We start from the raw sequence: 17,182 nt of genomic DNA, 5'->3' as shown, positions 1-17,182 counted from the left end.
AAATTATATGGTGGTTTTCTCCAATCTTCAGTGGCCCCAGCGGCATAATATTTGGATACACAGATTAGCGATTCGGTTATAATGTCCTAAGTGCTATATCATATATCATTCATATTAATCGATTATTGTGCTGGTGCTCAGAATTAATTCATATAAAACCAGAAACTACATACAACGTTAAGGCATTTTCTGATTTTGTTGAAAATGCAATCAATGCAGAAGCAATAACAATTCAAGCTGTTTTATGTTCATTAGTTTCAAAATACAAAGAAATTATTGGACGGGTCCCAGTACTTAATATAACTGCTGAAGATGAATTAGATATATATAATAACATATTAGAAAAATACAAGGAATATATTAAAATTAATAATAATGCACATTCAATTTTATGTTGTCTTTTGTATAGTATGCAGAAAAGGTTAATGATTTTAAAGTGTATGAAATGTATGATTGAAAAACAGTGTTAAGGAAACATTAGCATTAGTATGAAATATTGTAATCTATAATTATGTGATATTTAATTGTGTAACATTAACAAATACTAAATATTTTTTATTGATTGCAATTTGCAGTTTTATTACTTTTCGTTTGGTATCTATACTTCCAAACATTGTGTAATTCACGTTTTTTTTTTAAATATTGCCATTATGTATGTTTATTAGATTATCTCAATAAATGAATGTTGGAAATTAGGTTTTAATTTTTATTAAATTTAATTATATTCTAATAATGATAACAAAGGAATTCTTAATAAATAGAAACAAAAAGTTTCATCGTGTGCTATTTAACGAGGAGCTATTTAACGTACTTAGATTACTATCGTATACTATATTATTTAAATTATTTCTGTACAGTAACATAAGGAAAGTTATTGATTATATAAAGTGCATGAAATAATCATTGTAATCTTCCACTATTCTAAAATGTAGAAACTAAAAATAAGTAAATACATTAACATATGATCGAAATAAATGTTGTTAAAAACATCAGCATTATTAGTAAATACTGCAATCCATACTTATTGCACTTTTAATTACTTACTATTTAAAAAACATGAATATTTTTTTATTATTTGGAAATTTTAGTTCTGTTACCTTCTTTCTGCTTATTTATACTTTCAAACACTGCTAGTTCATGTTTTTTCCTAAATAGTGCTGCCATGTATGTTGTTAGTGTTTCATTTGCATATCTTGGAGATATAGAAGTTAATGGTTATATTGTTTACTACAAAACGTGGATAAATTTATACTTCAGGTAAAATACTGATTATGCTACCTTAAAAACTGCTTCCTAATTTACCATGATGGGGGCAATTTTGAATGTCTCAGATTTAACAGAAATAAATGTGATAATGCTGTTATAATCAGAAACGCTCTTTTTTTTTTTTACCCAAATATATATCTTTACTTTTATTTATGTCTGACTGAGTTTTATTTACTTAAAACCTACTATTAATGTTATATATTTATAATAAGCACTTTCATAATTATTCTCACTTACATACTAAAGGATTAAGGAAAAAAAAATGATGAAATCTTAAATAATTGTGACTTGGAATTTAAGTTATTTAAAAGATATAGTTTAAAGTACTGAAAATAATTAAGTATATTATTAATTATGGATATTTATTCTAAAGAGAAAAACTGTATTATCTTCATGTTTTCAGGAAATGATAAAATATTTAAACTTTAGAAAAATACAAGGACTACAAAATTATATAAAAGAAGAAAAATACATTAATTATTAAGCTTATTTTTCAGCATAAATCAATATGCAACACAAGGACATAATAACAACGTTTTCACAACTGTTGCAAAAAGGTCGAATTCTGCGAACATTTAGGCGTCGTTAAGACGTCGTGATGCGATGCTTTCACAACCAAAATATAACCTAATAAAGATGAAATAATGACGTCTGTGCAACAAAAACCTCATCTGCAAAGACGTAATAAAGACGTCTTTGCAACAGTTGCAAAACAGTGGAGTTTCGCGGACATCTGGGCATCTTAAAGATGACATATTGAAATGTTTTTGCAACAATACCCGCGACGAGTTTGCAATGTCGTTACGACGTTGCTGTGCTACTTGGAATATCTATGTGAACAAATATATTTTCTCATATAAAAAATATTTTGAGTCTACAAAGAAGTTGTTTAATCGAATATTCAGAATCATGTGTCAAATTGAAAGTCACAAATTATAACCCTGATATTGCGATATTTAGAACGATGCAGGGACAAGGGTCACATTGAAATTTTATTTTTTTATTAAAATATATTGAAGGAATACTTATATTTTATGCAGCTTATTTTTTATTTTAATAAATATGTTTAAAACATACACAATATATAAATTATTTTAATTTTTTATTTATGTTGTAGGAATATTTATATTTTATCTTGTTTATTTTTATGTTATCACACATCTTTAAATGATGCAGAATTAATATATAATAAAACTCTTAAATCTGTAATTTTGTTTACTGTTCCCTAACTCTGCAAGCATTGCTGCAGGAATTGAACTATTTCTTACTGTGTGGCACCTTGAATCATGTTAGTACATTGGTTTGGCACACCACAGCTAAATGGTTTCTGAATCCTGAGCTAGAATATGCAATTAAAAGAAAACAATATTGTACTTACTAAGAGAGTTTTCCTCAGCTTCAATAATGCTTGATATTTGCTTCTTTTCACTGGGATCTTCAGTACGCATTTCAATTTCTTTTAAAATTAATGGCACACGCATAACATGTTGTACAGGTGATACCAACAGATCAGTTAACTGAAGTTTTTTACACCGTGCATCTTTGGAACACCACTGTAAAAGAGTTTATTCATTATTTACAAGATAAAAAAACACTATTTAGTGAAAAACTAAAGCCTGTTCTGTGATTTATGTTAAAATGCAAAATGATGAACATATATTTTTTATTTATGCAAATTTACATAAACTTACATAATTAATAGTGTGAAAAATGTTTACAACAATACTTAATTTTTCATCAATTTTTTCATATAATATTCACTAAACAATAATATCTACATTCTCGGAATAATTTTAGGTTTCATTATATTTATTACATTAAATCAAATGTTTAAACTAATTTCTTAAATTTTGTTCTAACAATTTTCTCTCTCCTCTTTTTTTTTTTTTTTTTTTTTTTTCATTTCACAATACACATTGAATTTGTGCACTGCATTAAATAATAAAGTCCAAATACTTCAATATGGTGAGTTTAATAAATGGAAGAGAAGTATGTTAATTTCACACCAAAAACTAACTAAGCTCAAAATTAGAATACTGCCTATGTAGAAAATTTTATACACTTTTCTTCAAGAAAAAGAATATTTTTACTCCTTGAAGAATAGAGACTCTAAGTGAAAGCATATATCACTGTGTGAACGGGGAAAACAACAGTTTTGTATGTATACAACATGTTTTTGCTTAAAAAAAAAAAAAAAAAAAAAAGAATTAAAAGAAATTCACCATCATTCATAACCTTGGTATTAGGCCCATTAAAAATTATACATATTATATGATTGTAATTTTTAAATTTTTAGAAGTTGTCATAATATTTTCTAGTTTTCATCAAATTAATTTTAAATGTCACTAAGTTTTTCAAAAGCAACTGTTGTGCCACCTCAAGATAAAATCTATGTTCTGTTTTTGTACTTGTCTTTATTTTTTATATTTGCAGTGTCTATTTATATATGTGAAAATTTTTGTCCGGTGTACAATATTTGTTTGGAATATAATGCATAATACTTAATGAGTCACAACTGCATGCACTGCACTTGCTTACCTCTTCCCAGACGATGAGCCAGTATGCCTGTTGGTGCATGAGCATCAGTATACCTGCTGATTATAATTTCAAGCCTTTACTATAACTCCTTCTTTCAATTTCCTCACCAGAACGTAAATGAGCATAACTATTATTTAAACTGAAGTTTTTGTACTATGAGACACAATGTGTTTCTGGCCTATGTGTGCACACTATGTTTAGTTTCTGCCAGCTTTGATAGTTTTAAGTTTTAGCCTTGCATTATTTGTTGCCGGTAAATTGATTTTGATGTTCCGGTTAGAATTATTGAACCAGTTTAGAGAATATTTAAATTTCACAGTCTTTGACTACTATTCTATGTTTTAACTTGAAAGTGGTTATTTAGCTATGGCACTATGAGCTGTGGTTGATATTGTTAGCACAAAAATGCGCATTTATGTTCTAAGTTCTCTTAAACAAAAAATCTGATGTGCACACCCATGACTTCCTTGTACAAAATATTAAATTATACGCAATTTTTCTTGCATTTCATTTAAACTTATTGGATTGAATTAAATCTACTTCATTGACAGCGCATAAACCACAATAGAATAAATGCACTCTTTAAAATTCACTATACTTGTTTACCATAGCGACATTCTGGTGCTAGGTTCACTTAATATTTCATTCATATTATATTATAACTCAGAATGCACAAAATTTATATTATTTGAAGAATTATCTTATCGTTGCCACATGTTCTATTCAAATACTATAATAAAGATAGAATGATGTATAAAAGAAATTAAGCAAACAAAACAAAAAAAGAAATAGTTTTTCACAGATGATTTAATATTTCTCATTCAATTAATTCAGTTCTCACTTTGCGACAAGGCAAAAGTACATAAAAACTCAAAATATCTGTATTAAAAATTATGGAGTAAATCTTAAAACACTTATTTCCTGGAAAAAATTCCAGAAAGGATTAAGTAAGATTTAATTCACAATAATAAATGAAGGCATTATCTTTGTTATTGTGAAGCTTAGTCTCTCTACATTGGCAACAAATTTACTATTCTGCTGTTTGAAATGTAAACAAATATGTCCGCCATGTTATTTAAAACTTAACCGCACTTAAACAGCTTTTAAATTGTTGATAATTGTACAAATATTGCTTCCAGATTTACGAAAGGCATAAAAACCTTAACTGGAAGATAAGAACAACATAATTCAATCATTTTTAAAGCAAAAAATATACAATTTACAATTATATAAGAGTAAAGAAACCGAGATCACTGAGCCGAGTAACAGAGTGGATATATATATATAAATATATTTATATATGTTTGGTGCGGCCATTTGCAACCACAATACGGGGTGCTCATCTATATGTTATGGCAGTCCTATATACAAAATTTCAACGTTTTAAGACTACTCGTTTTCAAGTTATGCGAGATATGTACATATGTACATACGTTTGTACAGATGCCACGAAAAATTCTCTTCAGAATTCATTTTAAAGCAGTTTTATAATTTCTTTGGAGGAAAAGAGTCTTTTATTATGTACAGATGTCACACAAAAACATCGTTAAATTGCATTCGATAGCGGTGAAAATGGATATTTTCGCTGAAATATGCTGCCTGAAACTTTTCGCGATTACAATACTTCCTTTTTACTTCGTACAAGGAAGTAAAAAAGATTTATTTAAACCTTGCCCTGATTTTGTGGCTACTTTCAGCCATAGCGATAATTCACTTCATGTCTGTTAGAGGTTTAGGACTCATTAACTTTTACCCAATTACATAAAACCTCAATAAAAGTCAAGTAATGCAGAAAATTGTTCTGATCATCACAGAGGTGAAAAGAAGAGATTGTTGAAAAGTATGAAGATGGCATGTGTATCTGGGACTGGGGCTATTGCATATTATTATACCCAGTGCGATGGTATCTATAATTGTGAAAAACAAGGACATTATAAAATAGCTTAATATTGCAACAAGGGTTAAATCAATAACAAACTAATATCAACATACTGAAAGATTGTTTTTGACTCTTAGCAGAAAAAACATTTATGTACAGCATATACTTCACCCACTGCAGTTATAATTTAGTATTAAACAGTATTCTAATAATAACAATAGGATTTTTTATGAGAATTAATAAATTATTTTCCCTTCATTTCTGACAGGTAAGGTTCATTTGATATATATCCAGTCTGGTACATGTCCAAGGATAACACTATATTTTGGATTTAATAAAATAGCTATTGTCCCCATGAGCTTTATGTATCATTTCAGTTGCGACTATCTACTTAGATTTAGTGCATTAAAAATAATTTTGCATTTTAGAATTTGTTTTTATATTTTTCAATTAAAATTTTGTTTATTTTGAAATTTTCAAATCAATCTACAGTGAATCAAGACTGATCAAAGCTGGACTATATGAAGCATTACTGCATTACTTTGCTATACTTTAAAAGCCACACTAAACAAGTTTTGAAAAAACTACGTTCTTGAAATATCCAGCTTAAGGATTAAAATGATTTTTTAATGCATAAGAAATTTGAGAAAAACAAACATATTTCAAGCAAATGTAGACTTAAGCAAATAATATCAAATACATTTTTTTCATTTGAATTTCAGCGGTAATCTGAGTGATACAACAAATTCTGCGCAGGATCTAAAAGGCCTCCATCTGTCAACTAAGTCAAGACTTTTTCCAAAGTCAAGTGCACAGAGCTCACTCACCTTTGAAATCCACTTTTGATGATTCTTCTTTGCAACCAAAGATTAGATCATATGCTTTGAAAGAATTAGATAATGTTACTAGCCCTTGTAAAAAACGTGTTATATGTGTACAAGATCAATATACATATTTACATACATATAGTATCAGCACTATATTACACTATGCATATAGTATCAGCACTACATTAGACTATACATATAGTATCAGCACTATACATATTTTTTTAAACAAAATCACTAAAATAAATACCTTTTCAAATTCATTGAATTCCACTTGTCTTCTCAATGTTTCTAAGTAGTTTAGGGCATTAATGTAGTTCAGCGTATACCTATGATAGGCCTGAGTAAGAGCATTTGCTTTTGTACTCTGTAAAATAAAAGAAAAAAAAAGTTTTAGCATACAAAATTTAATATTTTATTAAACAATAACATAAGCAAATGAAAAGCAAAATACATGACAGCATGAATTTCTGTTTAATAATGTGCATGTATGACACGTACCATATCTTGTGTTAGCTAAAAGTCGTGGCCGAACTATGCAATTAGAAGGGTATTCATTGTTTTCAAAACTATGTATGGAATAAATTATATACTTATTGATGGCAACATTACCATAAAAGGGATAAAACAAATTTTTCACTGCAGAAAACTTGAACTGACGGATTGTAATCTTTAAGTTGCAACTTGAAATTAACGCAAATATCTTGATAACCCTGTTAAAACTGTTAATCATTAGTGTGATTAACAGTTTTACTGAGATCATGGCATTGTGTGCCTTCATGCTTTCTGGCTCATGAAGCAGCAGCTGAATGCCTTTAAATAGGAAATCTTAACTTTAAAATTCAATAGCTTTCGCACAGACACTTTTTTAAAAAATTTGTTCCTCTGAATATATTTCTGATGGATGACTGATACTAGTTTTAGTCAATCAATTACGCACTGAGTACACATGAAACAATAAAGAAGCTTTTGAAGTTATATTAATCTAATATCAATATATTTTTTTAAATGTATGCCAATGCCTAGACTTCTAAAACTGCTGAAGGTACTTTTCCATCCAGGTTACTTTTTTGCCACTTTTTTTTTTATTTTGGCATATTTCTTTGCACCTAGGTCTTACAAGTTTAGTTTGACTTCTCTCCTATATGAATTTTTCTTCACTGCAACAGATCCACAAACTTGGATTTGCAAAGAGATGAAGGAACTGCTATCCTTTTTCTTCAAGAGAGAGCTGTTTTTCATGAAGAGAGACCATCTCATGAAATTAAAATGTGATTCACAGTCAAAATGAAAACCAGGAAGAAAATGACTTTGTACAACCAGGAAGAAAATGCAGAACACAAAGGTGGTTTCTTAGATCGTACATTCTTTTTATTACTATTGCAGGATTCATTCAACTTATGGTTTCAGGAGTTACTGCTATTAAATTTTAAAAACTAGCTTACCTCAAATGAATCACAACATAATATTTGGATGCAATAATTATGTAAGTGTAATCTTGTCCTAATGTTAAAAATGATGAATACAACAAAACTGTGGAAATTGTTGAAAACTTATTTTAAGAAAAATTAAAAAATAATGCAGACGCTGTTCATTTTCCCCCAAGGACTATTTGAAGAATTGTATTAGATTACAGAAAAGCACTTCACAGCTATCTGCCTAAGCATAACAACTGCCTTTGTAAAGGATTTTCTAAGGGAAACTGGCTCATACCACACATGGGGGAAACCAAGAAAAATATCATCCAAACAATTCACCAGGATTCAAATATGGGCAAAAATATCATTGTTCAGAGATCTTTCCTTTTTTTTTTTTGGCAAGTGAGCGAGATTTTGGAAGCAATTTGCTGTGAAATTAAGTTATGTTCCATGGTACTGCTTTTGATCATTTTATTTTGCCTGATATGAAGCCAAAGGGTAAAAAAATGAATAAATCAAAATGTGTGTTGTGAGCTCCATGCTTTATATTTGCTAACGATATTCAAAAGGCATTGTTTTTCTTTTATTTTAGACAGAGTTTTGTTTTTATAGTTTGGCAACAACTCTGTGTGACAGCACAGCTCCCGTCCTAGCAATTAGCCTTTCGGAATTGAGTGCCGTCCCGCATTTCTTACAATCTACTATGTTTCGACCCCACAGAGCAAGGGCAGACAAGGCAGTACCAGTACGGTCCCTGCCGAGCCTTACTCTGTCCCGAGAGCCCTCAGGCCTTCTGTGAAGTCTAATATTATACCCCCATGGCTGAGACTGCCTAGGTACAGATCCTAACCAGTTCTTCCCAGGCATTTGCCCGAGTCAACCTCCGGGGGGATAGTTCGGCAACAGTAAGAAAGACTAGAATAATGTTTTGATTTTCTTAAGTGTGTAAGCAAATAAAGTTTTGGCATACTTAAGCAAGCAAATGTAATTGTTTATTTAAAATATTTCTTTTCAAGTGTTATAGAATGGAGTCAGATTTAATTTAAAGGTGAGAACAACTGAATGAAATAATATTCAGGTAAATTCAGCACAATATTAGTGGTGACCCAGACATAATCTCACTGGATTTTTGAAGATAAATACCATTAAACTTTTAAGCATGGAATTGTTAGTAACGAAATGCTCTCCTGTTAGAGCCAATTTTACTAAAACTTTAAATGAATTGAGTGGTTTATTAAATTAGGAAAAACCTAATGAGGTAGAAATTCGATCAAATTTTGCTAGTTTAAAAAGGATACATGCTCAGCTTTCTAGTTTCGATTCTGAAATAAGTGATTTATTAGTTGCAGATTCTGATGGAAAAAAAAAAAAAAGTAGGACTGCGAGCATTTGATTATTGAAGAATACAATGAGAAGATGCATAATATTACAGTAAAAGTAGATATTTGTATAAATAGAATTTTAAAGGATCAGTGTAACCAATTATTTTGTTCTTCTCCCGTTCAAGTTAAAAGAAAACTGAAATTACCAAAGATTGAAAGCCTTAAATTTAATGGTGAAATTAAGAACTGGCCTGCCTTTTGGTGGCAGTTCCAAAGAATTCATGAAGATCAAAATATAGAAAATGAGGATAAGTTCAGTAGTTAATACAATGCAAGCTCGTGAGCTCGTGATATTGTTAACAGTTATGCACCAACAGGTGAAAATTATAATAAAGTAGTAGAACGTTTAAAATCATGTTTTGGTTGAGATGAATTACTTATTGAGTTCTACGTACAAGAACTGTTGAAGTTAGTCATAAAAAATGCTACAGGCAATAACCGAAAATTAGATACTGTTAGAGACTGTACAATAAACTGGGATCCTATTCGAGAGCTCTGGAATCCACTGATTTGACTTCGTATAAATATTCTGCCATGCTTTTCCCTCTCACTAAATCTTGCATACCGGAGGATAATTTTAGGGTGTGGTTGCGAAATCCAATAGTTAGTACACTGGATGAGTCAGCGGAGAATCCATACAGTGAGAAGCTAAAAAGCTTGTTACTGTTTATGAAAATGGAAGTACAAGGAGAGGAGTGAGTTCTTTTAGTGAAATCTGGGTTTTTCAAATAAATATGAAAAAGGAGAGAAAGAAAAGATGACTAAAGCTCTTAATCAACGACAGCTGCAGATTTATTTTCAGGAGTTTTCAAAAAGAGAAAACAAAATGCAGCTTGTGTATTTTGTAAAAAGGCAAACGAGAGCAGAGATTGTTTTAAGGCTCAAACTCTGAATTTCCAGCAGAAACAAGATATTTTAAAGGAAAAGAAAGTCTGCTTTATATGTTTAAGAGCCGGACATTGATTAAAATTTTGCAAAACAAATATTAAATATATTCTTTGTGGAAAAAGACATTTGGTTTTAATGTGTCCACAGCTGAAAACTAATAAATTAATTAATAATTCTGTTAAATCTGAAGAATCAAAACCATGCGACAACAGCCTGTCAAATTTCTGTTACTCTAAAGTTTTACTTCAAATGTTACAGGTTAGATTGAAAACAGGAAATAAAGAAAAACAAGCACGGGTACTCATAGATAGTGGTTCCCAACATTCATACATATTGAAGACAACTGTACAAGAGATGGGTATGGAGCCAATTAGTAACAGGTTTTTGATTCACACACTTTTTGGAGGATTAACGACAGAGATGAAGGAGGATTGTCAGTATAAACTTGACACTGAATCCTTAAACAATACATTTTCCTGTAAGACAGAAACTCTAGATCAGTCTATTATTTGTGGAGAAACTCTGTGATTAACAAAAGGAGGATCATGAGTGAAAGAGTTAAAGGAAAAGAAGATATAGATTAATGATTATGAAGAGAATTTTCTTGATATCGAGATATTGATTGGAGCTGATTTTTATGGTAATTCGTTTACGGGGAAAATTCATTTATCTAAAGTGTGGCTTAGTCGCATATGACACACTTCTTGGTTGGCTGATTATGGGGGAAATGTTTGATGAGAATCCTGTTAACACCTCTGAAAACATAATCACCTCTCTACTGATAAAAAATTCATCAATTGCTGATCTGTGGAACTTGGATACTCTAGGCATCGGAGATCCTGTTAAAATAAAATCTAAAGAAGAGACACATCAATTAGTTATGCAACAGTTCCAGCGAACAGTGAGAAGGGATAAAGAAGGTTGGTACATCGCAAAGCTGCCTTGATTAGAAGAACAGGAGATTTTGAAGGAAAATAAATTGGTTGCAGTGTGCAGGTGTGCATCAACTGTGGAGAAACTTATTAAGAAAGGCAGATATGCAGATTATGATGCTGCTTTCCAGGAATGGTTAGCAGAGAATATTATTGAAGAAGCACACCTTAGGAAGCAAATAAAATTCCATGCCATTATTTATCCCATCAAGGCATTTTCAAGAAAAGCTGTACCAAAGTGTTCGACCTGTTTTCGATGCCTCTTGTAGATCCAGTCATTCTCCATCACTCAATGATGTTCTAAAGGAACGACCAAACCTTTTAAAGACTTTCCTTCCACTACTACTGAGGTTTGAGGAAAGACCAATTGGCATCATTTTGAACATTAGAAAGGCCTTCTTACAGATTTCTGTTGCAGAAGAAGATCAAGAATTCTGTTGCAGAAGAAAATCAAGATGAGATTTTTATGGTGGGAGAATTTTGAGAAAAGAAAATTGAAAATTTATTGTCATAAAAGGGTAGTTTTTGGACTCACATATAGTCCATTCCTCTTAGTTGCAGTCATTAATTTTCATTTGGAGGAATGCATGATGATTTTCCAGAAACTGTGCATAAGAAATGCTGCCTTTTATGTGGATAACCGTGTAATATCTGTATATGATGAAAAGGAACTATTGCAATTTGTATATGAAGCTAAACAAATTCTAGCTTCAGCCTGTTTTGAGAATATACTTCTTTAACGGGAGATAAAAGGGGAAAGGATTCTCCTGAGACAGAAATTAAGATGTCCTTTTTCGTAACTTCAAAAATTTTTCCACTGAGAAAGAACCTGTAACAAGAAGAAATATTCTTTCAGCTGTCAACAGTATGTTTGATCTCATTGGATTGTTATGCCCAGTAACCATCTGCATGAAGATGCTAATACAAGATACAAGAAAGCTGGACTCTTAAATTAAGCTGGGATGAGGTATGTCCTGAAAGTGTTTGTAAAAGGTTTTCACTATGAATGGAAGATCTTCATTTATTATTGGAAATTAAAATTCCAAGATATGTTGATTGTGATGGTTCCTGAGATGGATTAAGTCTCCTTACTTTTTTAGATGCTAGTAAATCTGCTTACAGCACAGTTATATTTCTTCGTAAAGAAAACAATGATGAAGTAAAAGTTCATTTAATTCAAGTTAAGAGCAGAGTTGCACCCTTGACGAAAGCAACAATCCCCAGATTGGAATTATTAGCCTGTTGTATAGGAATGAAAGACATGTACAGAAGAGAAAAATTATATCTTACATTAGAGGAGAAATGAATCTGAAGAAGTCCCAACCACATGTTGGACAGATTCTTCAACTGCTTTGTTTTAAATTAAGAATGATGATAATTGGAATACTTTCATTAAAAATAAAGTTAAGAAAATTTGAAGTATCACTTCAGTGGATTCATGGAAGCATATTCCCGGCAGTCATAATCCGGCAGACCTCCCATCCAGAGGTTCTTCTCCAAAATTTCTCTTTACATCAAATTGGTGGGAGGGACCAGAGTGGCTAAAGCAGTCCGAGGACAACTGGTCCAAATCTCAGATTCAAATCAATAGTGAACACGTTTACGAAGAGCAAAAGAAGGGAGAAAGTACTTTAGTTAACAGTTCTGTGTCAGATGAGCGATGATACTTACGGCAATTTTCCAAGTATTCAAAGATTTTGCATTCAATAACCTGGATACTGCATTTCTACAATAAATGTAAAAATTCTGAGAACATAATGAAGGGAGAGTTGTCAGTACAAGAAATTTCGTGCCAACTGATTCTCGTAAAAGGAACATTCCTCATAAATCTGAAAATGTTAAAAGGGACAATGAGTTAAAAGGAACTGATTTTGAACTAAAAACTAGATGTGGCAGAAAAATAGTCAAACCTTCTTGTTATAAGTGATTTTCTTTTTTAAGAATATGTTCTGTATTATTATTTAATTTACATTGTGAGTATAGTATATTGAGTATTATGCAAGTCTATTAAGTAGAAAGTTAAAATTTTTATTTTAATTAAATTTTTTGATTTTCATAGATTATTTTAAGAAAATCAAAAGGTGAGAGTGTGCTGTGAGCTCCATGTTTTTATATTTGTTAACGATATTCAACAGCCATTGTTCTTCTTTTATTTTAAACAGAGTTTTGTTTTTGTAGTTTGGCAACAGTAAGAAAGATTAGAATAATGTTTTGATTTCCTTAAGTGTGTAAGCAAATAAAGTTTTGGCATTCTTAAGCAAGAAAATGTAATTGTTTATTTAAAAAAATTTCTTTTCAAGTGTTACAGAATGAAGTCAGATTTAATCTAAAGGTGAGAACGACTGAATGAAATAATATTTAGGTATATTCAATGCAATAAATAACATACCGAAAATCTTAAATGGAAAAGTACCAAGCCAACAACATCAAAAAAAAAAAAAAAGTGTGATGAATGAAGATGAAGAAATTCCTTTAGCTAACAACTTAAAACAATAAAACTGTATTAATTATATGAAATTTATATGAAATTCCCACTGTTTAGAAAAGAAAGTGAACAGTTGGAGGTTCAATAATCTACGAACGACTCTAATCCATTCCCATTTTGGGAAGTAAATACACAAAAATTGCAATTCTTTGAAAATTTCTTTGGTGAAAAACTTATTGGTTATTATGTATAACATAACTTTTTTAACAAAGAAATGATGAGTCTAGGACTTTTTGCAATTGCTATTTCAACGTTGCCGTTTCGCCGTCAAGACATATTTTTCTTTACATGACTGTATTATATCTTGCCTGTTATATACGTAACTGTAACTGTATCTATTATTACCTTTAACTGTAATCTAGAATAGTAGATGAGCAATGTAGAACAAATGATGTCTGTGTACATCTTGGTAATCATCACTGAGCACATACCCAATATATAAAAAACAACACATGGCACAGTCAAGTGGACCGTAGATTAAAAAAAGAAAATCTTTTTTGAAAAACCATGCAGCGTCAGTAAAGATATTCTAAACAAAAACATGATGGGAAGTTGTTTATAGTGAAATCAAAACTTCTATCCCTGGTAAGTGTGTTCTTTATTTTTATTTGAAGTGGCTAAAAATATTTAATGGCTAAAAGTGGCTAAAATATGTATGTTTAAATGTAAACTATTTAAAGTTCCACATTAAATATGGATGGATTAAAGCCACCAAATAATCTAAATTTCAAAGGTAATTTAAGCGAAAATTGAAAGAAATGGAAACAAAAATTCCAAATTTACATGTTAGCGTCTGGTGGTATTGCTAAATCACCTGAAATTAAAGTAGCTATTTTATTGCATATTATTGGTGCAGAAGCACTTGAAAAGTTTAATACTTTTAACTTAAGTGAAGAAGATAAGAAGGATGCTGACAAAGTAATTGAAGCTTTCGAAAATTTTTGCATACTGAAAGCAAATGAAAGTGTTGATAGACATATATTTTTCTGTCGAACACAACATGTAGGTGAATCGTGATTTGCAGAATTAAAAGATAGTTTAATAAGAATTAGAATACTAAGTGGAATTCTAAATAAAAATCTCAAAGATAGATTATTAAGGGAAGATCAAATGACATTGGAGAAATGTATTAAAATGTGTAAAGCTTCTGAATTAGCAGAAATTCAGCTGAAAACTTTAATTGAGGAAAATAAAATAGAAGTGATCAAACGTAATAAATTTTGACCTTCAGAGGAAAAGTTCAGCCTTGTAAGAAAAACTATCATGTAAAACAAAAGCAACAAAGTACTAAATCTTCTTCAAACTATCAAGGAAATAAGTACAATAATCCAAAACCATGTAGAAAATGTGAAACTTTTCATAAGTTATACAACTGTCCTGCTTATAATAAGATTTCCTTGTACTGTAAAAAGAAAAATCACTTTTGCTGTCTTTTCATCTCTTTACAAGCATACCATTGGTTGCCTCTTGTGTTATCTCAGCAACATTTTTGGCAGTCTGACAAACAACCAGCAGGTTTACACATAATTCCAAGTGAATGCTTATGGTTATTACAATGGTACAGCAGAATTCTTGATGACTGTTTTGTCATTGGATGGAAAAGAAATCTCTATCATCTAGGAAATATTTCAGTTACAAAGCTAGCTTTCTCAGTTAAATAAGGATAAGTCTAGCCATTTTATACTGAGATTTATTCTTAGATTTGCATCAAATAAGTAATTGTTCTGATTAAAATAAATAATAAATAAATTAAAATCCTGATTAAAATAAATAATAAAATAAGTAATTGTCCTGATTAATTGACATAATTATATCAATGTATAGTTTCATGCATTCTTTTTGCAATTTTCCACTGCAAATCAAATATTAATTAAAGTACAACTGAGAGAAATAAAATAATGAGAAATCAAAGAAAAATGGCACCTTTTGGAAAAGTTTCACCAGAACTTCTGTAGTATCTATTTCCTCTCCACACATTTTTTGTAGAATTAAACTCAGAAATTCTTTGCAAAAGGCATATGTAACCTAGAAAGGAAAGTAAAATACAAAGAGATTAGCAATTACAGCTAATTAATTAATAATAAAAATTTGAATAATTATTACCAGAGGATAGAACTATTAAATTCAGAGAGTAAAACTATTTTATATAAAGACTGTACAAAAACAGTACAAATACTTAAGATGCATGTAGAATTCTCAAAATATTAAAAAATAAAAATAAATAAAAAATAATTAAAAATCAAGAAAAACCAAATACAGAAACTGATGGGAACAACATAAATTGCTGCTTTCGACATTAACCATTAAAACTGAATGCTGACTGAAAATCAAATATACACATCTAATGCACGCAAAATGACTATTTCAGTAAATGAATATTTCATGCATTTTTTATTGCTTCTTATACTATTTAATGGACAAGATTTCTTTAGTTCAAATGGAAATCTATGGAAATAAACCATAACCACTTTCAAAATGATAAACAGCATCCACAAAAAACAACTGCCCTTCTTCCTGTATATTTTGACATTGTATCTCTAAATGCTGTCATCACTGATATATAGGTGCATTTCATGATCATTCTGGTATATTTTATTACAAAGTAAAATGTTTTTTCACTGAAAGAATGGTACAGACTGTTCAGCATTATCTTGAATCATACCTCATAGAATTTACATGGCATCAGTGAACATTAAATGAAAATCCCTTTGAAGTCATATTAACAGACAGATATTAACATTATATGCAAAATTGTGCAACTAAGAAACAGCATAAAAGGAACAGATGTAAGTATAATTTGGTTACATTCTACTTTATTTGTATCATTGTTATTTCTGTGTTTTTTCTACTTGATTGTTTTTAGTACTTTCTAATTACCTGCACATTCACCAAAAAGTCACAAAAAATATTGATGAAGCATAAAACAGTATTTATATGGCAATACCCAATGTCAGTAAAAAGTATTTATGTGACAAGTTCAATACATGTGAATTTTCACTTTTGAAATGCAATGCTCATTTTTCTGATTAATATTTTTTTCTCATTGTTTTTGTTGTAACAAGTCATAATGAAACTGTAGAGTGGGATCACTTTTATTTTTCATTATATTGGAATGTACATTAATATTTCAACTGATGTTGGACAATCATAATTGTGGCTAGTGCAAAATTCTCTGATGACTTTTAGCAAAAACACAGAGTTTTGAAATTGTTGATGAAAACTGTTGTCCATTGTGAAATTCTTAGCAAAAATTAATATGTTTTCACTAAATATCAACAGATGTAATTTCACAAATATGTACACTGGTTATCATAAATTAAGGAGGCCCACCAGCGGCCGAGCGGTAAAGTCGCTGAACACTGGTAGTTCGGTCCGAGGTTCGAATCCCGTGAACGGGCTGGCTGCATGTGTGTTTTTGTGGTTTTCTCCATGTGTAACGTGTATACGAGCCAGTTTCCCTTAGAAAGTCCTCCACAAAGGCATCCCTCCTCTTAGGCAGATAGCCCTCGTGTGCTTTGCCATAATTAAATACATACACACACACATAACTTAAGGAAAAATCACAAA

The 17,182-nt window shown here is 30.4% G+C and overlaps 1 protein-coding gene across 1 annotated transcript in view; it reads right to left on the bottom strand.

Moving 5' to 3' along the window:
- The window catches only part of LOC118180869 (uncharacterized), a 778,920-nt gene that overhangs the window by 45,677 nt on the left and 716,061 nt on the right, over positions 1-17,182 (bottom strand). Inside the window, exons 16-18 of the mRNA XM_085820677.1 lie at positions 15,539-15,640; positions 6,761-6,877; positions 2,645-2,819 (exon numbers count right to left, since the gene is read on the bottom strand). Coding sequence (XP_085676803.1) covers positions 2,645-2,819; positions 6,761-6,877; positions 15,539-15,640 — 394 coding nt within the window. The remainder of the gene's footprint in view (positions 1-2,644; positions 2,820-6,760; positions 6,878-15,538; positions 15,641-17,182) is intronic.

This window comes from Stegodyphus dumicola, chromosome 7 (genome assembly GCF_044657685.1).
Source record: "Stegodyphus dumicola isolate Sdum_Otavi_A_Nest chromosome 7, ASM4465768v1".
In the NCBI taxonomy this organism is placed as follows: Eukaryota; Metazoa; Arthropoda; class Arachnida; order Araneae; family Eresidae; genus Stegodyphus; species Stegodyphus dumicola.
This window is presented reverse-complemented; position numbering and strand designations above follow the sequence as displayed.